This window comes from Entelurus aequoreus, linkage group LG09 (assembly GCF_033978785.1).
Source record: "Entelurus aequoreus isolate RoL-2023_Sb linkage group LG09, RoL_Eaeq_v1.1, whole genome shotgun sequence".
Lineage (NCBI taxonomy): Eukaryota > Metazoa > Chordata > Actinopteri > Syngnathiformes > Syngnathidae > Entelurus > Entelurus aequoreus.
Genome location: NC_084739.1, coordinates 13037969 through 13055885, shown reverse-complemented (window position 1 = coordinate 13055885; position 17917 = coordinate 13037969). Strand labels below are relative to the sequence as shown.

At 40.0% G+C, this 17917-nt stretch overlaps 1 protein-coding gene across 1 annotated transcript in view; it reads left to right on the top strand.

Moving 5' to 3' along the window:
* The window catches only part of zgc:154058 (Transmembrane protein 150A-like), a 65292-nt gene that overhangs the window by 29685 nt on the left and 17690 nt on the right, over positions 1 to 17917 (top strand). The window contains exon 6 of the mRNA XM_062057609.1: positions 12096 to 12223. Within this exon, the coding sequence (XP_061913593.1) occupies positions 12096 to 12223 (128 nt within the window). The remainder of the gene's footprint in view (positions 1 to 12095; positions 12224 to 17917) is intronic.

The following is a 17917-nucleotide window of genomic DNA, read 5'->3' as shown; positions in this document are numbered from 1 at the left end:
CTGGTAGCAGATAAATGTTACTTAGAAAAAACAGTACGGTTTTTACCTAGAACTCCTTCAGTCCCTAAGAGTTAAAAACAAATGTACCCGGGCACACACGTGCGGCAAAAGTGTGCACTTTACTAGATCCAAGGAAAACACGCATACTATCGTACGAAACCATGTGCTGGTCCAAACGTTTTTTTGTTAGTCTACACGTGCTGTTCCTTGTGCTAAGTGCTGGTTCTGACTGCGCTGATGGAGTTAATGTTTCCCAGCTGTGGCGCAGACATGCTGTGTGTGTGTGTGTGTGTGTGTGTGTGTGTGTGTGTGTGTGTGTGTGTGTGTGTGTGTGTGTGTGTGTGTGTGTGTGTGTGTGTGTGTGTGTGTGGGTAAGGAAAGAGGAGAGGGGGTGTTCATCTCCATGTTTATTCACGAGGAGTCACTAGTCTGGTATTTACAGACGATGTGATTGGCTGTCACCGGGCTTTTGTTTGATCTATCCATTTAATCCAATTTACGTCAGTAAAAGTGCCCTTGTATCAACTATAATTACCATTAGAATTTCAAATCATATCATTATTGATCCCTTGGTAGTTTCAGTGCTGCTGAATTTCTCTAATATGCTTGTTTTTGTTTTACATTAGAGTCACTATTCAAGTCTGAACAAACCATTATGTTAATACCTGTTTTTGTGTAAGTTGAAATAGCCTGTTGTACAGAAGTCCTTTACATACTGGGTAAAAGAAAGATTTTTTTCGGTGTCACAGTACTATATAAACTGCGCCTACGCTGAGCCGTAACAGAGGTGGAATGGCGCCTGTGTGTCTGTATTGGAAATTGTGCTGTGCCAGGACAGGGATGTGACGTGACGTTTCACACCCGTGACTCACCTCTTCTGCTTTGTTGTCTGGTAAATTGTCGTTGTCCGACAACTACCGTATTCTGTGTTACAAAGGAGGCTTTTACAGTTTTGCGAGATCTTTGCATTTAAAAAAAGCTTAAAATGTCTCAAATTGGCCACATTAGCGGTTCCAGTGTTTTTGCGAGACATGCACCCCACTGAAATTCATGCAACTGCAAATGCGTATTAATTCAAGAAATGCGGAAAGGTAATCATGCATCCTATTTAAAAGAATATTACAAAATGGTGAATTCGTTAAAATAAATAATGGTATATTTTGTACTTTGTCATTTGATATAGACATTTCACACTACAAACTTGGACTGTCTTCAAATAGGCAAAGATTCTACAATTCAATTCAGAGGAGTCTGATTCGTCTGATATTAAGTCACCCTTTTCCCCTGTCCTCTCTGGGAGGGGAGCGACTAAAAGGGGACCTATCATGCAAAACCAACTATTGGTACCTGTTTTTGTGTATTTGGGTTCTGCATAAGTCCCGAAAATTTGAAATCAAACCATAGAGGAATGGCTGAGATATTTATAAAAAAAACATCTAGCCTTCCTTCATAGTACAACTCAACGAGTGGTTTGAAATTTGCACGATTTTCCCATTAGTAACGTCAGCAGATATCTCCATATTTGATAAAGGTTTACCTGAAACTACAACATAGCTGACGGGCAGGAGATGCAGTCAAACCCACAAATCGGCGCATCCTGAAGAGACAGTCAGAAAGCGACTTGAATATGGTCTGTAAAACATAATCTATGTAAATGTTTGAACAAAGAACCACCATTACATGTTATGTAGACCACAAGGAAGTGTTTTAAATGTCGAAAAAGAAGAGTTTATATGACCCCTTTTAATACCTGCAGATACAGCAGGTGTGTTGGGAGGATAGATATATTGTGTTTATCATGTCTTCTTTAAACGGGGGGACGGCGTGGCGAAGTTGGGAGAGTGGCCGTGCCAGCAATCTGAGGGTTACTGGTTCAATCCCCACCTTCTACCATCCTAGTCACGTCCGTTGTGTCCTTGGGCAAGACACTTCACCCTTGCTCCTGATGGGTCCTGGTTAGCGCCTTGCATGGCAGCTCCCGCCATCAGTGTGTGAATGTGTGTGTGAATGGGTGAATGTGGAAATACTGTCAAAGCGCTTTTGGCTCCTTAAAAAGGGGTAGAAAAGCGCTATACAAGTACAACCATTTACCATTTAAAGACTCTCGCGTGCAGACAAATAGTTTTCAGAGAGTAAGAGATAATTCTTATCTGCTTATAATTTCGGCTGTCACAAGATAGTGACCGCTGCTTCCAGTTGCGCTTCCTGGTGTGATGTCAAGTAATCAGCTGGCGTGTTTTGGCCTAACATATCTTCTATTTCATCACATCTGTTTGCAAACAATATTTTGGGAGGATGGTTCTGCATGTGGAACGCGATCGAGGTTCGTAGGGCCGCGCTGCTGTCAGACACAAAGTTCGCCCTGCCATCATGTCGCCCTTGCCAACCGAATGCTGCGGTCGGCACGCTGGAAATTGAACACGGCGCGGATGTACTGGCTCACCCCAGGGTTGTAGCGCTCCTTTTGCAAAGATAATAATCGTTCTGCTGGTTCACGTACAGAAACTGTTACGACTTTTACTACTTGTATTTAGTCAAGTTTGATGTCCTCACAAACGGTGGTTTAGCCTTCTTTGGAAGTGAAAAAAGTCGCAAATAAGATCTTTGTTGTGTTCACTTTATTGAAACACTATTTATTTTCTAAAGGTTTAATTAAATTTAGGAGCTTGATTCACTATAAACAATACTGTACGTGCTAGCGCACATAAATAAATAAATGGGTTATACTTGTATAGCGCTTTTCTACCTTCAAGGTACTCAAAGCGCTTTGACACTATTTCCACATTCACCCATTCACACACACATTCACACACTGATGGCGGGAGCTGCCATGCAAGGCCCTAACCACGACCCATCAGGAGCAAGGGGGAAGTGTCTTGCTCAAGAACACAACGGACGTGACGAGGTTGGTAGAAGATGGGGATTGAACCTAGAACCCTCAGGTTGCTGGCACGGCCACTCTCCCAACCGCGCCACGCCGTAACATCACATAAATTATGTGATGTTACTGACACTTAGTGACCAGTCAGTATACACTATTACATATCATTATCTGTTTATTACTCTTTTAAAAGAAATGCCAAAGTCGACTAAAATCTAACGAACCTGGTTTGACTATGAGAATCTTTAGTCAAAGACAGCTCTACTACAAACAATCAAATATACGATATATTAGGTTACGGTTTCATGTGATTGTCGAAAATTACGAAATGCATGGACTGCTTGGAGCACTTTTGATTTCTCAGCAAAAATAATACAACCTAATAAATCGTACATTTTACCATTTGTATTGTGAAACATGGTAAGTGGTCTGTATTTTTATAGCGCTATAATATAACTGCACGATACCGAAAGCGCTTCACATTATATGTCACATTCACCCATTCACAAACACAATTACACACTAATGGCGTAAGCTACCATGCAATGCGCACATGCAAGGTGGCTAAGTGTCTTGTCCTGCCGTGACCAGGATGGCGGAAGCTGGATTCGAACCAGGAACCAGCTCTACAATCTGAGCCACACCACCCCGAACATGTATATTAAATGACAAAATACAAAAATATAGCGTTATTTATATTAAACACTGTACTCCTCAAAGATTAATTTCAAAGGGAATATGTGGTCTTGTCAAGTACAATTACATTTCCACATTCTTTGGATTCATGCGCAGATGCAGGGGGCGCATTAATTCCAATGGGGAGCACATCTTGCCAGAACAACAGCATTTATCCACCTTTAATTTTGACACAGAACCAAAGGAAATTGGAAATTAGTGCAAATGAGCTTTAACACGGCAACGCCAAATAATTACCGGACAATTGTTTTCAACACAACAGGAGGAGACAAGAATGTAAGCATTCCCTTTACACATGCTCTGTTATGGCTCTTATATTACCTCGAAAATATGGAAAATTGCCAGGTCGTGTTTGTCCTAACATTTCATGCCGGTGACATTTATACCAAAGTGCTACATATTTTTTACACACTGTGTGAAAGGTGCCTATGGCTCCATGAATGTAGGTTAGGTTGACATGGTATGTGGTTGTACAAGTGCCTATAGTAAATAATCAGAACTTAGCTTGTATCCTATTTATTAATTTATGTGCTCAAGGGGTTAACTCGGTCTTGATGAACCAATTGCTCCTGTTTCCACCTTTCTGCCTGTGCAGTCCCTCGAAAACAATGCATGCATTATTTCACCACATACAGTACCTCCTGTGAGAGAAAAGGCAACTGTGTGTTTTGGTTGAAACAGATCCCAAGCGAGGGGACAATGGAGTTTATTTAACTGTTAAGTTAGGTGTGAGCCGCTCGATGTGACTTTTATGGGAACGTGCACTTGTCTGCTACGGTTGAGATTGTAGTGTATGACACCACATCACAACACATTGAATGTATAAGTCAGCAGGCTTATTGCCTGGCCAGAGTTTCTGTAGGTTAGAGAGAGTATAATCCATGATTTGGAGGGTAATCAAAGCTCAGTCTGTGTATTAAATGAGTCCCATTATTTGCTGCCACACATGAGGTTATGCAATGTTTGTAACAGCAAAAATGTGATTGGGAAACTGCCCTTTTTAAAAAAAAATTTCCATTGCAACATTTTTTTGTCATAATAACATGTAATATTTCCGTATTTTGCTCATTTTAAGTTTATGGCGACGTGTTAATTTCGCAGGTACATCACAACGTTCGCTATTTCCTTCAACAGCAACAACTATTTCTAATTATGGCAGGCTTAATGAGAGCCAACGATAACTTTGGGACAAGAGATGATCCAGAACCTTATCTTTTTGAGCCTGAATCTACGGAGGATGAGTATGGATCCAAAACAACGGCAGTAAGATTTAGTGTTTGAAAAAAAAAAAATACTTTGTAGAAAAAGTTGTAGTGGCACAGAAACAAGTTTTGGCAACAAGTAAATACAATCACTGGAAAAATACAATATTTGTTTGTATTTACAGTATTTGTTGCCAAAACTTTTATCAGTGCCAATGCAACTTTTTCTACAATGTATTTTTTTTTTCTCGATACCAAATCTTACTGGCAGTGTTCTGGCTCCATAGGATGAGCTACAAGGTTTAGAAGCTGAGTGACAAGCAGATCCAGCTCCCAGCACTATTGCTAAGTGCTAAACAAGAACTACCGTATTTTTTGGAGTATAAGTCGCTCCGGAGTATAAGTCGCTCCAAAGTATAAGTCGAACCGGCCGAAAATGCATAATAAAGAAGGAAAAAAACATATATAAGTCGCACTGGAGTATAAGTCCCATTTTTTGGGGAAATTTATTTGATAAAACCCAACACCAAGAATAGATATTTGAAAGGCAATTTAAAATAAATAAAGAGTAGTGAACAACAGGCTGAATAAGTACATTATAAATAACCAACTGAGAACGTGCCTGTTATGTTAACGTAACATATTATGGTGAGAACGTGCCTGGTATGTTAACGTAACATTATGGTAAGAGTCATTCAAATAACTATAACACATAGAACATGCTATACGTTTACCAAACAATCTGTCACTCCTAATCGCTAAATCCCATGAAATCTTATACGTCTAGTCTCTTAAGTGAATGAGTTAAATAATATTATTTGATATTTTACGGTAATGTGCTAATAATTTCACACATAAGTTGCTCCTGAGTATAAGTCGCACCCCCGGCCAAACTATGAAAAAAACTGCGACTAATAGTCCGAAAAATACGGTATATAAAATAACCACTTACTGTACAATGTCTCTTCTCACTGGGATGCCGACTGGTGGGGCGTTTATATCTTCCCATTAGATGAAGAATTAATCATAATCCTCACGCAGAATGAAATAAAAAAGGGTCTATGTTGACTGTCAAAATTGAAAGACTTTTTGTTTGAGACCTTATTTTATAATCGAGAATGAACTTTTACCAACTCAGAGGCAATGTAACAGCAGCTCAGTATGTAAACACTGTAGCTGGCAGCTGCACAAGCTAGTGAGCTCAATGTGATCACGGTGTGGCTAAAAGTAGTTCCTCTGTGTTAGCACTTATAAAAACTCTTATCGCTAATACTTGGTTAATATTTAGATCACAAGGTGTAAATGGAGTATTGTTGGCAGTTTTTTTATGGTTTTTTTAGAGGGCTTTAAGGGCACAATAGATGACTCAAAAAAGCTCAAATGTTAGCTGACTTTTGCTAGCGTTTATTTCCGAGTTAGAATGCATAAAACAAGAAAAACATATGTTTTACGTAGGGATTGTGAATGATAGGCAAAAAAAAAAAAAAAGTGCAGTTCCCCTTTAACAATCATACTTTCTTCCCTAAAGAGTTCCAGATAGAAACATTGCATAACCTCATGTGGCAGCAAAGAATGGGACTCGTTTGATACACAGACTGAGCTTTGATTAGCTTCTATATCATGGATTATACTCTCTAACCTACAGAAACTCTGGCCAGGCAAGGAGCCTGCTGACTTAAACATTCAATGAGATACAAAATTCCCTAAAAAGTGAAATTCCTCTTTAACAATACAGTGCATCCATAAAGTATCCACACTTTTTTCCACATTTTTGTTAATGGAATAAATACATTTTAGCTTGCACATTTTTACAGTCAAATGATTCCACACCATAATGTTGTCATTATGTGTTGTAATATTTTGAGGAGGAAAATAAGCATGTTTACTGTAGTATCCCAAGATATGTTAATTTACAGCCTTGCTGTTTTTAAAGTTTTGCTTGTGTTCCATACCATGTGGCCATGGTATTTGTTCTAAAATGATAAATTCAATTAAAACTACGAGAGAAGAGCTTGTCCAGACCCTTTGAATGGAGGCCAATTATGCAGCTTCCTCTTTGGTTGCATTCATTTAATTCCGCGAGAATCTGTAACTTGTCAGCGTGACGCGTCCTCCAGTACACCAGATTAAAGCTGTCTGGAGAAATACTAATGTGAACATGGATGCACTTGTGGACACGTCACGGTTAAAACATTTCTTATCTGACCGAGCGGTAAGCGTTTTACATAGCTGCCTCATGCCAGCAAATTCAAGCGTCCTCATTTGTAATGATTAAAAACTCATTTTGTGGAAAATGCAAAAGGTCCACAGCTAGCCAGCCAGTCTGCAGCAGAGAGACTGAAATGCCATGATCTAATGCAATAAACCACTGTTGACTTACTTATCCCTTCAGCAAGACCGCATGTTCCTCGTTTTATACAAGAGGAGGGAAAAAAGACAATATTGTTTACAAGCCAGGAGATGCTACAGTTTTTGCCACGTTTGTGACTGAAAATCTCACAATATTCATCCAATATGTTGATTAGCCACTGACATAAACATGCTATACATTGGAGACAGGAACATTAGCTACAGTAAACTATAGGGCAGGGGTGGGCAATTAATTTTTACCGGGGGCCGCATGAGCAACCCGAGCACTGCTGGAGGGCCACACCGACAATATTTCAATTAAATTTTGCTCAAATTATTTTTGATATACCGTAAGATAGATAATAATAATATTTTCATTTAACCTAACTTATCTTTATACAAAAGCAGATGGCTTTTGATGGTTTTATTTTTAACACTTTCTTACACAACACTTCCTGATGTATATTACAATACAAAAATTTCAATTTCTGTCACTTCATCCTGCATCCTCTTTGTTGTGAACGTAGCACGCCTGTAAGGTGATTGGCGAAGAAGGAAGAAGCGTTGCTGTTGCGGAAATGAGGAGTGAGGATTGGTTTTCCTTTTGGAAAGAACGAGATAAGTTGAGCTGTGTTAGTATAGGTTGCTCAATAAAAGTTTAAAAAGAGCGTCAGACTTGGTGTGCACTTCTTCTGGATGCTACAATTGATGTCACAAGTGGGATGAAATGCCTCCCAGTTCGCCTTGCCATCAAACCTGGGAGTCTTCATTGAGGGCGGAATTCCCCCCGTGGCAAGCAGCGTGGCTGCACCTGTAAACGCTCTCTCTCTCTCTCTCTCTCTGTCTCTCTCTCTCTCTCTTTGCGGCGAGCTCCTCACGTGGCACGTACCTCCCGATGACGTAGCACACAAACAGTGCAGTATGCGCAAAGTTTTACTTCTGCCACCAATTGTAGCGTCCAGAAGAAGTGCACATCAAGTCTGACGCTCTTTTTAAACTTTTATTGAGCAAGCTATACTAACACAGCTCAACATATCTCGTTCCTTCCACACGCACGTCTATCCTCACTTCTCATTTACACAACTCAAGAAGACAACATCTTCTTCAGCAGGTCGTTACACTATATTCTTTAAACACAGCAACGTGTGTACCACAAATAAGCACACGGCTTTACCTTTACTTGGCAGTCCATGTCTTTTTTAAAACACGCCATTCGTCATCAACTTTTCTCTTTTTAGCGTCTCGGGGATAACCGGGCATCACTTGTCGCTGTGCGCCTTCCCTCACAGGACATACGCACATATAAAACTTTTCAAAATAAAAGCAGCACAGTTGTATTGCACGCACGACAAAGATGTTTTTTTAAAATGTATTTTGTATTTGTGATTGCCGCTGCGCGCACGAGCATACGTCCGCACGGAAGTAATACAAATAACGCTTTTCAAAACAAAAGCAGCACCGTTGTATTGCACACTCGAAATAGATACTTTTTCAAATTTATTTTGTAATTTATAATTGGCCTCACGCGGGCCGGACAGGGACGTACAAAGGGCCGGATGCGGCCCGCGGGCCGCAGAATGCCCAGGTCTGCTATAGGGGGTATGGTTTTTTATTATTTTTTAATTTATTTATTTTTTTGTCATAAAAAAATACAATCATGCGTGCTTACGGACTGTATCCCTGCAGACTGTATTGATCTATATTGACTTATAATGTAGGAACCAGAAATATTAATAACAGAAAGAAACAACCCTTTTGTGCGAATGAGTGTAAATGGGGGAGGGAGGTTTTTTGGGTTGGTGCACTAATTGTAAGTGTATCTTGAGTTTTTTATGTTGATTTAATAACAAAATAAATAAAAAAATGGTTTTGTTTTTTTTTAAATTTCTTGTGCGGCCCGGTTCCAATCGATCCACGGACCGGTACCGGGCATTGGGGACCACTGGTCTAGATAATATGTAATGGATATGCTTTGGTGTATATTTTGCGTTAATTTAGCTACACAGTCAATGTTATATTTTGTTTTTTTGAGTCTGTCTCCAAGATGTTTGATTCTGGAGGCCTTCTCAGATTGCAAATTCAACCTACTTCAAAAGTATCACCATTTATCTATTGAAAATGTACACCGTTTAAATATACATCTTGAAGTAATCACTGCTATTTTTTCCTGAGACACAGTGGAAAATAAACTTCATAAACATTATATAGATTCACCCAGATTGGGTACATCTGCACCTGATTCCGACTCTTCATAGAAAAAGCTGCTTTTGCCAACATTTATGTCACTGCATGTTGATGTTATTATGCACATGCCAAGATTACCTTTTGTCTGTTCCCTCACAGTCTAAAGCAGAGGGAAAGGAGCTCCTTCCACTCTGTATTTATTATATACAGAGTTGTATATTTATGTATGTGTATATGTATATACTATGTATATGTATATGTGATACATATAAATGTATATATATACTGTATACGTATATGTGTATATGTATGTATATATATATGTGTGTATATATATAATATATATATATACAGTATATATATATATATATATATTTATATATATATATATATATATATATATATATATATATATATATATATATATATATATATATATATATTGTATGTATATATATATATTGTATGTATATATATTGCTTTAAAAAAAGGTTACTGTCAGGAAATTGCAAACAGCAACTTTAATTTTGTCATACATTTATATCATACATTTATACATTTTATTTCCTGGGGAGGCAAATGTCACCAGTTTGGTGGAATGGCCCATGAGCATAATAATAATGATTATATGAGTATTTATTATATAGTATAAAGTATTTTTAATGAATAGGATGACATATAGGGTTATGTAACGTGCCCCACCGCTGAGTTCTCTTGCTATGACATTTCTAAATCTTGTGTGGAGATGAGCATGGTCAACAGTGTTTCCTCAGCACAGCCACACTTGCCATGACTATGCCTGCTTGGCACCAAGCGACCTCTTAATTCCAGACTTCTACAAAGAGACGGTGACAACAGTGTAGTCTGCGAGTACAATATATGGGCCGCGTGTCAGGGTACCCTCAAATTCTCTCGTCTTTTTTTCCTCCCTCCCCCCGCCTCCATGCCCCACTTTACCAAGGCCAAGTCAGGCCCTGACGCTGGTGGACGAGCTGCAAAGGTTCCAAACAAAGAAAATAAAAAGTCACAGAGGCTGGCTTCTCAGTGCAACAACAATACCCGCCGTCACAGCCCATTAACCCATCAACGGTCATCCGTCTTACCAGTGTTGGGTTAGTTACTGAAAACCAGTAACTAGTTACAGTTACTTTATTTCAAAAGTAACTCAGTTACTAACTCAGTTACTTACACCAAAAAGTAATGCATTACTGTGAAAAGTAACTATTTAGTTACTTTTTATTTTTTTTATTTTTTTTTTAAGGCTCCCATTAATGCCCTTTTAGCCTTCATTTCAGTACTGTTATTGCACTGCAGAATAATACAATCTGTTGATCAACTTGACATGCATTTGCATCACTGAACTCTGCTAAGCAATGTGCTCTACATACAACACACAAAAACAAAGATATGTTTCAAAGGGCCAACTTATTTCAGGCCAGAACAAATTGACAAAACTATTTTAAATAGCTGCAACATAACATACATAAGTAACAAACAGCATAATAACAACATAGCTGTAAACCAAATAAGTACTTTAACTTTACTTTTACATACACAAAGCCTAACCAGGCGTTTTTTCTCTCAAGGAATTCTGAAATAAAATCATGTCTGAAGCCCAGAACACTCTACACATTTCCCCAGTTTTAGTTTAGAGATAAGGAAATATTGGCCTGGCCCACTAGGATCCCTCTTTATGTTTGTGAACTTTATATTCTATACATTTAGAGTGATGTGATAATCAAACACTCTAGAAGTCTAGAATGAAAGAGTGTATAAGAGAATTGACAGAGTGTGTGTACTATAATTCATAATAACATTGATTTTGATTCAATATTATGTTTTGAGCAATGACAGTTTGAAAGAAAAAAAAACAGCTTTGTTTTATTAGTCAACATTGTAACTTTTTCTAAATTACATTTCACCTTTAAGCTTTTTTATTTCACTTTTGTTATGTTTTTGTTTATTTTAATAGTATTTTTAGAATGTGCTGTGGGCTTTTAAAACATTAGCTGTGGGCCGCAAATGGCCTCCGGGGCACACTTTTGACACCCCTGCTATAGATAATAAAAAATGTAATCTGATAAATCTATCGATAAAAAGCTGGGCCTGGCGACGCATGCGCGTTAACAACTCTCTCGCTCTCTCTGTCTCCGCCCCTCCCTCACGAATGCTGCTGCGTGCACCCCTCCCCTCCCTCCTTCCCACACTCAGACACACACCCAGCGCGGCTCCTCCGTGTGACACAAGAGATTCAGAAGGACGGCGCTGCAATAAAACACACTCAGATCTTCTGTTTCTAGCCGATACTACATAAAAAATAACGTAAAATAACGCAGTAACGCATCATGTAGTAACGGTAACTGAGTTACTGAATATAAAAAATAACGCGTTAGATTACTAGTTACCGCCGAAACTAACGGCGTTACAGTAACGCGTTAGTCCCAACACTGCGTCTTACACACTGTACTCCATTTCCCTTCACTTTTTATCTTCTAAGACTGCTACCACACACACATGCAGCATTACCACTTTCCCGCCAGTATCCCGCCTCTTTTTTCCCCCGCCTTGCGGAGACTAATTTCACTTCCTGCAATTTCCAGACAACTTCCAAGAAAGTTTTGTGTTTCTTGGATTTAATCACGTGCGCTTGAGTCAACACTGAAATTTAAGTCAGACTCTCTGACGTAGAAAGTGTTTGTAATGTTTCCCTTGTATTCTTTCACTTCTCTACCAGTAGATGGCTTTCATTTGATTCCTATTTCTCTGCATGTCTTCTTCCACAGTCATGGTGATCGTGCTGCTCCGCTATGCCCACGTCATTGAGAAACACCAAAACTGTGTGCTCAACACGGCGAGTCTTTCCACAGGCTGGATCTGTGCCGCTGGGCTTATTATGGTGGGCAACTTCCAGGTATGTTCCGGCAAGATGCTAAAGCAGCACTAAGTAACTTTTCAACCTTCATAAAATATTTTCACAACGTTTGTGACGATACATCGACTTACAACTAGTTCAATGACACTTCTGTCATGGCCTGAGGAGGTCTGTATCACTTTCACTGGCACTTAAAGACCCCCTTCCCTCCGTCCGGCGTCACTTCCTCTCCGAACTCAGTTTGTGAATGATCAGAGTCCATACAAAGCTAAGAGCCAGAGATTCAAGAAATAGACGGCGCACTTACCAGTGTAAAAACTTGTCAGAGGAGGGGGACCTTAAACAGGGATTTAGTGTGGCTGAAACGAGACTTAGGCTAAATAATTATTTGTTTAAGGGGTTATCCAGCTTAGTGTAGACATTGCCTTAGCAACTTTGAGGAGGGTGGTCCTGCCACAGTAAAAACTACAAATGTGCTGACTTGCTTTATGGCATCTGTCACTCCCCCTTTCCCTATTCATTAAAAAGACGGAAGTCAATGCAAACGCCTACGTGACGCCAGAAAATTAAAAGATGAAGAAGAACGCCTACGTGCAATTACTGCTATCATGGCAGAAACTACAAAACAACCAAAGAAACGAAAAGTTTTGCCCGAAGAGACAAAAAAAAGAAAAAGTGAGGCTACTCGGATAAAAGGACAATCAAGAATCAACATTGGCCCGGCTTTCACTTGCTGGCGTGAGCTCAAAGATGAGGAGGGATTTTCGACCAGTACTGCCTTTGCTCAGTTCCTGCTAAACTAGTAAGTGACTTTCGATGTTCAAATCAATATGATAATACTACCGGTAATTGTAAGCTTTTGGAAATTTGCGTGGCTGCAATAAATAGTAAGCTTCAATCCCGGACTCTGGATCTTACTGTGTGGAGTTTGCATGTTCTCCCCGTGACTGCGTGGGTTCCCTTCGGGTACAACCGGCTTCCTCCCACCGCCAAAAACATGCACCTGGGGATAGGTTGATTGGCAACACTAAATTGGCCCTAGTGTGTGAATGTGAGTGTGAATGCTGTCTGTCTATCTGTGTTGGCCCTGTGATGAGGTGGCGACTTGTCCAGGGTGTACCCCGCCTTCCACCCGAATGCAGCTGAGATAGGCTCCAGCACCCCCCGCTACCCAAAAGGGACAAGCGGTACAAAATGGATGGATGCAATAAATAGCCACCAGCTTGATAGTTCGCAGTTGCACACTGACACAAACAGCCTTTTTTGAGACAAACAAACTTTAAAAGTACTGTATAAAGAAAAAACAATGTGATGACTGCAAACCGCAAATATCAAGTTTGAGTAAAATAAGTAGGTTGCTATTGTGGAAAGATAAGTCATACTAAATAATTGTGGTATTAGCGTGTCATTTTGACACTATTTGCGCTAGTCCTCATGGGAAATGTGGTCTTCCTTCTGGCTAAACACTACCGTTTTGGTCCACTGGCGCCGCCAAAATCAACCAAAACTGATTGATTGAGACTTTTATTAGTAGGTTGCACAGTGAAGTACATATTCCGTACAATTGACCACTAAATGGTAACACCCGAATAAGTTTTTCAACTTGTTTAAGTTGGGGTCCACTTAAATTGATTCATGATACAGATATATACTATCATATATACTATCATCATAATACAGTCATCACACAAGATAATCACATTGAATTATTTACATTATTTACAATCGGGTGTGTGTGGGGGTGGGGGGTAGGATATGGACAGCAAGTAGTGGACATAGAGAGAGAGAGAGAGAGAGAGAGAGAGAGAGAGAGAGAGAGAGAGAGAGAGAGAGAGAGAGAGAGATCAGAAGGCATAAGAAAAAGTATCTGCATTTGATTGTTTACATTTGATTATTAGCAATCCGGGGAGGGTGTTAGTTTAGGGTTGTAGCTGCCTGGAGGTGAACTTTTATTGCGGTTTTGAAGGAGGATAGAGATGCCCTTTCTTTTATACCTGTTGGGAGCGCATTCCACATTGATGTGGCATAGAAAGAGAATGAGTTAAGACCTTTGTTAGTTCGGAATCTGGGTTTAACGTGGTTAGTGGAGCTCCCCCTGGTGTTGTGGTTATGGCGGTCATTTACGTTAAGGAAGTAGTTTGACATGTACTTCGGTATCAGGGAGGTGTAGTGGATTTTATAGACTAGGCTCAGTGCAAGTTGTTTAACTCTGTCCTCCACCTTGAGCCAGCCCACTTTAGAGAAGTGGGTAGAAGTGAGGTGGGATCTGGGGTGGAGGTCTAGAAGTAACCTGACTAGCTTGTTCTGACATGTTTGGAGTTTAGATTTGAGGGTTTTGGAGGTGCTAGGGTACCAGGAGGTGCATGCGTAATCGAAAAAGGGTTGAACGAGAGTTCCCGCCAGAATCCTCAAGGTGCTTTTGTTGACCAGAGAGGAGATTCTGTAGAGAAATCTCGTTCGTTGGTTAACCTTTCTGATTACCTTGGTTGCCATTTTATCACAGGAAAGGTTAGCCTCTAGAATGGAACCTAGGTAGGTGACCTCATCTTTCCTGGTGATAACAATGTCACCCACTTTTATGGTGAAGTCATTGACTTTCTTAAGGTTGATGTGGGACCCAAACAGGATGGATTCTGTTTTACCCAAGTGTATGGATAGCTTGTTGTCAGTGAGCCACGTGCAAGTTCTACAGAGCTCAGCACTGAGGATTTTCTCCACCTGTGACTTGTCCTTGCCGGATACCAGCAGTACTGAAAGTTCTTACATGGGGCTTTAACAAGAATCGTGAGGTAACCCAGCATAAAGTGAGAATAAGACAGCACAATGTCAAGCACAACAAAAGTACAATTTGGGATTCTTGCTAATTTTCTTGGAAAAAATACAAACAAAAAAGACAAACAAAACTTGACTTACTCGGGAAGACAGAAAAATTATTTATGAGACAGACTTTTATTATACATATCATTGCATCAGCTTGGGATTTGACCAATTTGTTATCAATGTTTTATTGTAAAGGTAGTTATTCTGACATGCAATTTTTTACATGTTTACACTCCCCCGCACAGACGGGCACACACACCATTTGAGACGCAGACAAACAAGAACGCATAGTTTCATTACCAATTTACACCTTTACAGTATATTTAAAATTGTTTCTTTTAGTAATTGCAACATACCTGCATGCAATAGCTTGTCATGTCTGTCATCATCCTGCAGGCATGTTTTTTAGGCTATGTTCACACTGGAGGTCAATTCTGATTTTTTGTGACCTCTATCTGTTTCTTTTTATGTCAATGTGATCAGTATAATTCCGGTATTTTCAAATCTGACCCAGGCCTCTTTCGTATGTAGTTATAAATCAGATATGTGTCCAACCCCGACTGCAGTTTTAACGATCAGGTCGCATTCGTCCGACCTACACATAATCGAAAGGTGACAGGTCAGAATTCTTTGTCAAAACAGACGAATGCAAAAGTAATTGCTAGATGTAAATGCTCACTACAGACATTACGACAAGCACCTCAAGCCCCACAAACTTCCTTTGTCTTCTACGTGAAATAATAAATGTCGACTACGGTTGCACAAACTCCCTGAAATTGCCACAATGTGCCAGGACTGACACCAGCTTGTGACGTCATGTTTTGTGCGCATGCGTGTCAATTCACAGACGCATTTCATTTACACTACACATACATAGGAGTCGCATATTTTCTTTGGTAATGTGAATGACTACCGTATTTTCCGGACTATAAGGCGCACCTAAAATGAATTATTTTTCTCAAAACTCGACAGTGCTCCTTATAACCCGGTGCACCTAATGTACGGAATAATTCTGGTCGAAGCAGTTTTATTTGGTACATGGTGTAATGATAAGTGTGACCAGTAGATGCCAGTCAAACATAAGAGATACATGTAGACTGCACTATAATGGCAATATGACTCAAGTAAACAACACCAAAATTGTATATGTTCCAATGACAATATAGAACATTACACACGGCGCTCAAAAATCTATCAAAATGTTTTAGTACGACTTTCGTAAGCTATGAAGCCGCACCGCTTGATGGATTGTACTTTGCTTCAACATACGAGTATTATTATGGTGTGTGTATTTGGTAAGACATATTGTCTGGCATTTTGTTTTGCAATATTATGTAAAAGCAACTTTTCTTACCTTCTGGTACCTGCTGATCTGTATTTGGGATCTGCGTAAATCCTGAAAAATTGCACGCGTCCGCCTTTGTAGTCCGTGGGGACTCTGTCGATAAGTTTCTTCTTTTTCTCTATCTTCTTGATTCATCCTCCTCTGTTGCCATTTCTAATATAGAGTAGTGTAAAGTTCTTACTTATATCTGCCATGAAAGCGCTAAAACATACCGGTGTAGTAAGTTTACGTTATTCACCCAAGGAACTTTAGTTATTAGAGAGTTCCGGTCGGACGGTTTTTCACGGGACACATTTCCGGCAGATGAGGAGATGCTGCTCCGTTATTGATTTAAGTGAAGTCTGAATGTCATTAAAACAGTTAGCTCCATCTTTTGACACTTCTTCCACTCCCATCCTTGCACGCTACACCGCTACAACAAAGATGACGCGGAGAAGACGCTGTCGAAGGTGAGCCACTTAAATAAGACCGCCCACAAAAAGGAGCATCCGGAAGCGACTGTCAGAAAACGGCTTGAAGATGATCTGTAAAACATAATCTATGCAATATTTTGACCAAATTACCTCCATTACATGTTATGTAGACCACAAGGAAGTGTTTAACATTTAGAAAAAAAATAATAATTATAATATGACTCCTTTAATACGCCTTATATATGGAAAAAAGATAAAAAATAGACCACTCATCGGCAGTGCGCCTTATAATCCGGTGCGCCCGATGGTCCGGAAAATACGGTACATTAAAAGATCGGATTCACCAAAAAATCTGAATTAAGTGCTGACTTTGCTTTCGACCAACACTTTCATCAAGAAACACACATTTTATCTACTATGTTTGTTAACAAATGTGATGACTTCAACAATATCAATTGAGTTATCATTTTGGCCGTCTCTCGGCCTCTGGGTGCATGTGCCTGCTGTTCAGAGTTTGGTGCTTTCTGTGTGGCTCGCTGTTCTCTGGTGGGGGGGGGGATGGGCAGCGTGGACCACAATTGCCTGCTGGTGGCGCAAATGGAGCTCTGGGATCAGTGGCCGATTCCCTCTGGGCGCAACTTGTTTGAAGCCTTGCATTTGTGACAAACTGATGATCGATGCCTATAGATCTTGGTCCCAATGTGTAGAGATGTGACCGACAAAATGGAAAGGACTGTTTGAAGTGCATATCTAACAGAGCTAGCAGTTTTGTTGATCCAGTCATGACACACACACCTTGTGGGTTTTGCTGTCCGTCTCGCTGTTGGAGGGCAGTGAGACGTGCAGGGCGTACTGGACACTGGGCGTTTGGCAGTGTGAGGATAGGGGTGTGCAGGGGTCGGATTGAGTTTGTCTGTGGAGGCGGGGGTGCGTTCTTGTTCCGTCACAAGGGTTCTCTGGGGCCGGGTGTCTAAAAACTTTGTGAGTGGTGTATACTAAACACAGGGAGTGAACACAAAGTATGTATACTTATATGTACAGACCAAAAGTTTGGACACACCTTCTCATTTCAATGCGTTTTCTGTATTTTCATGACTATTTACATTGTAGATTGTCACTGAAGGCATCAAAACTATGACACCTGTGAAGTGAAAA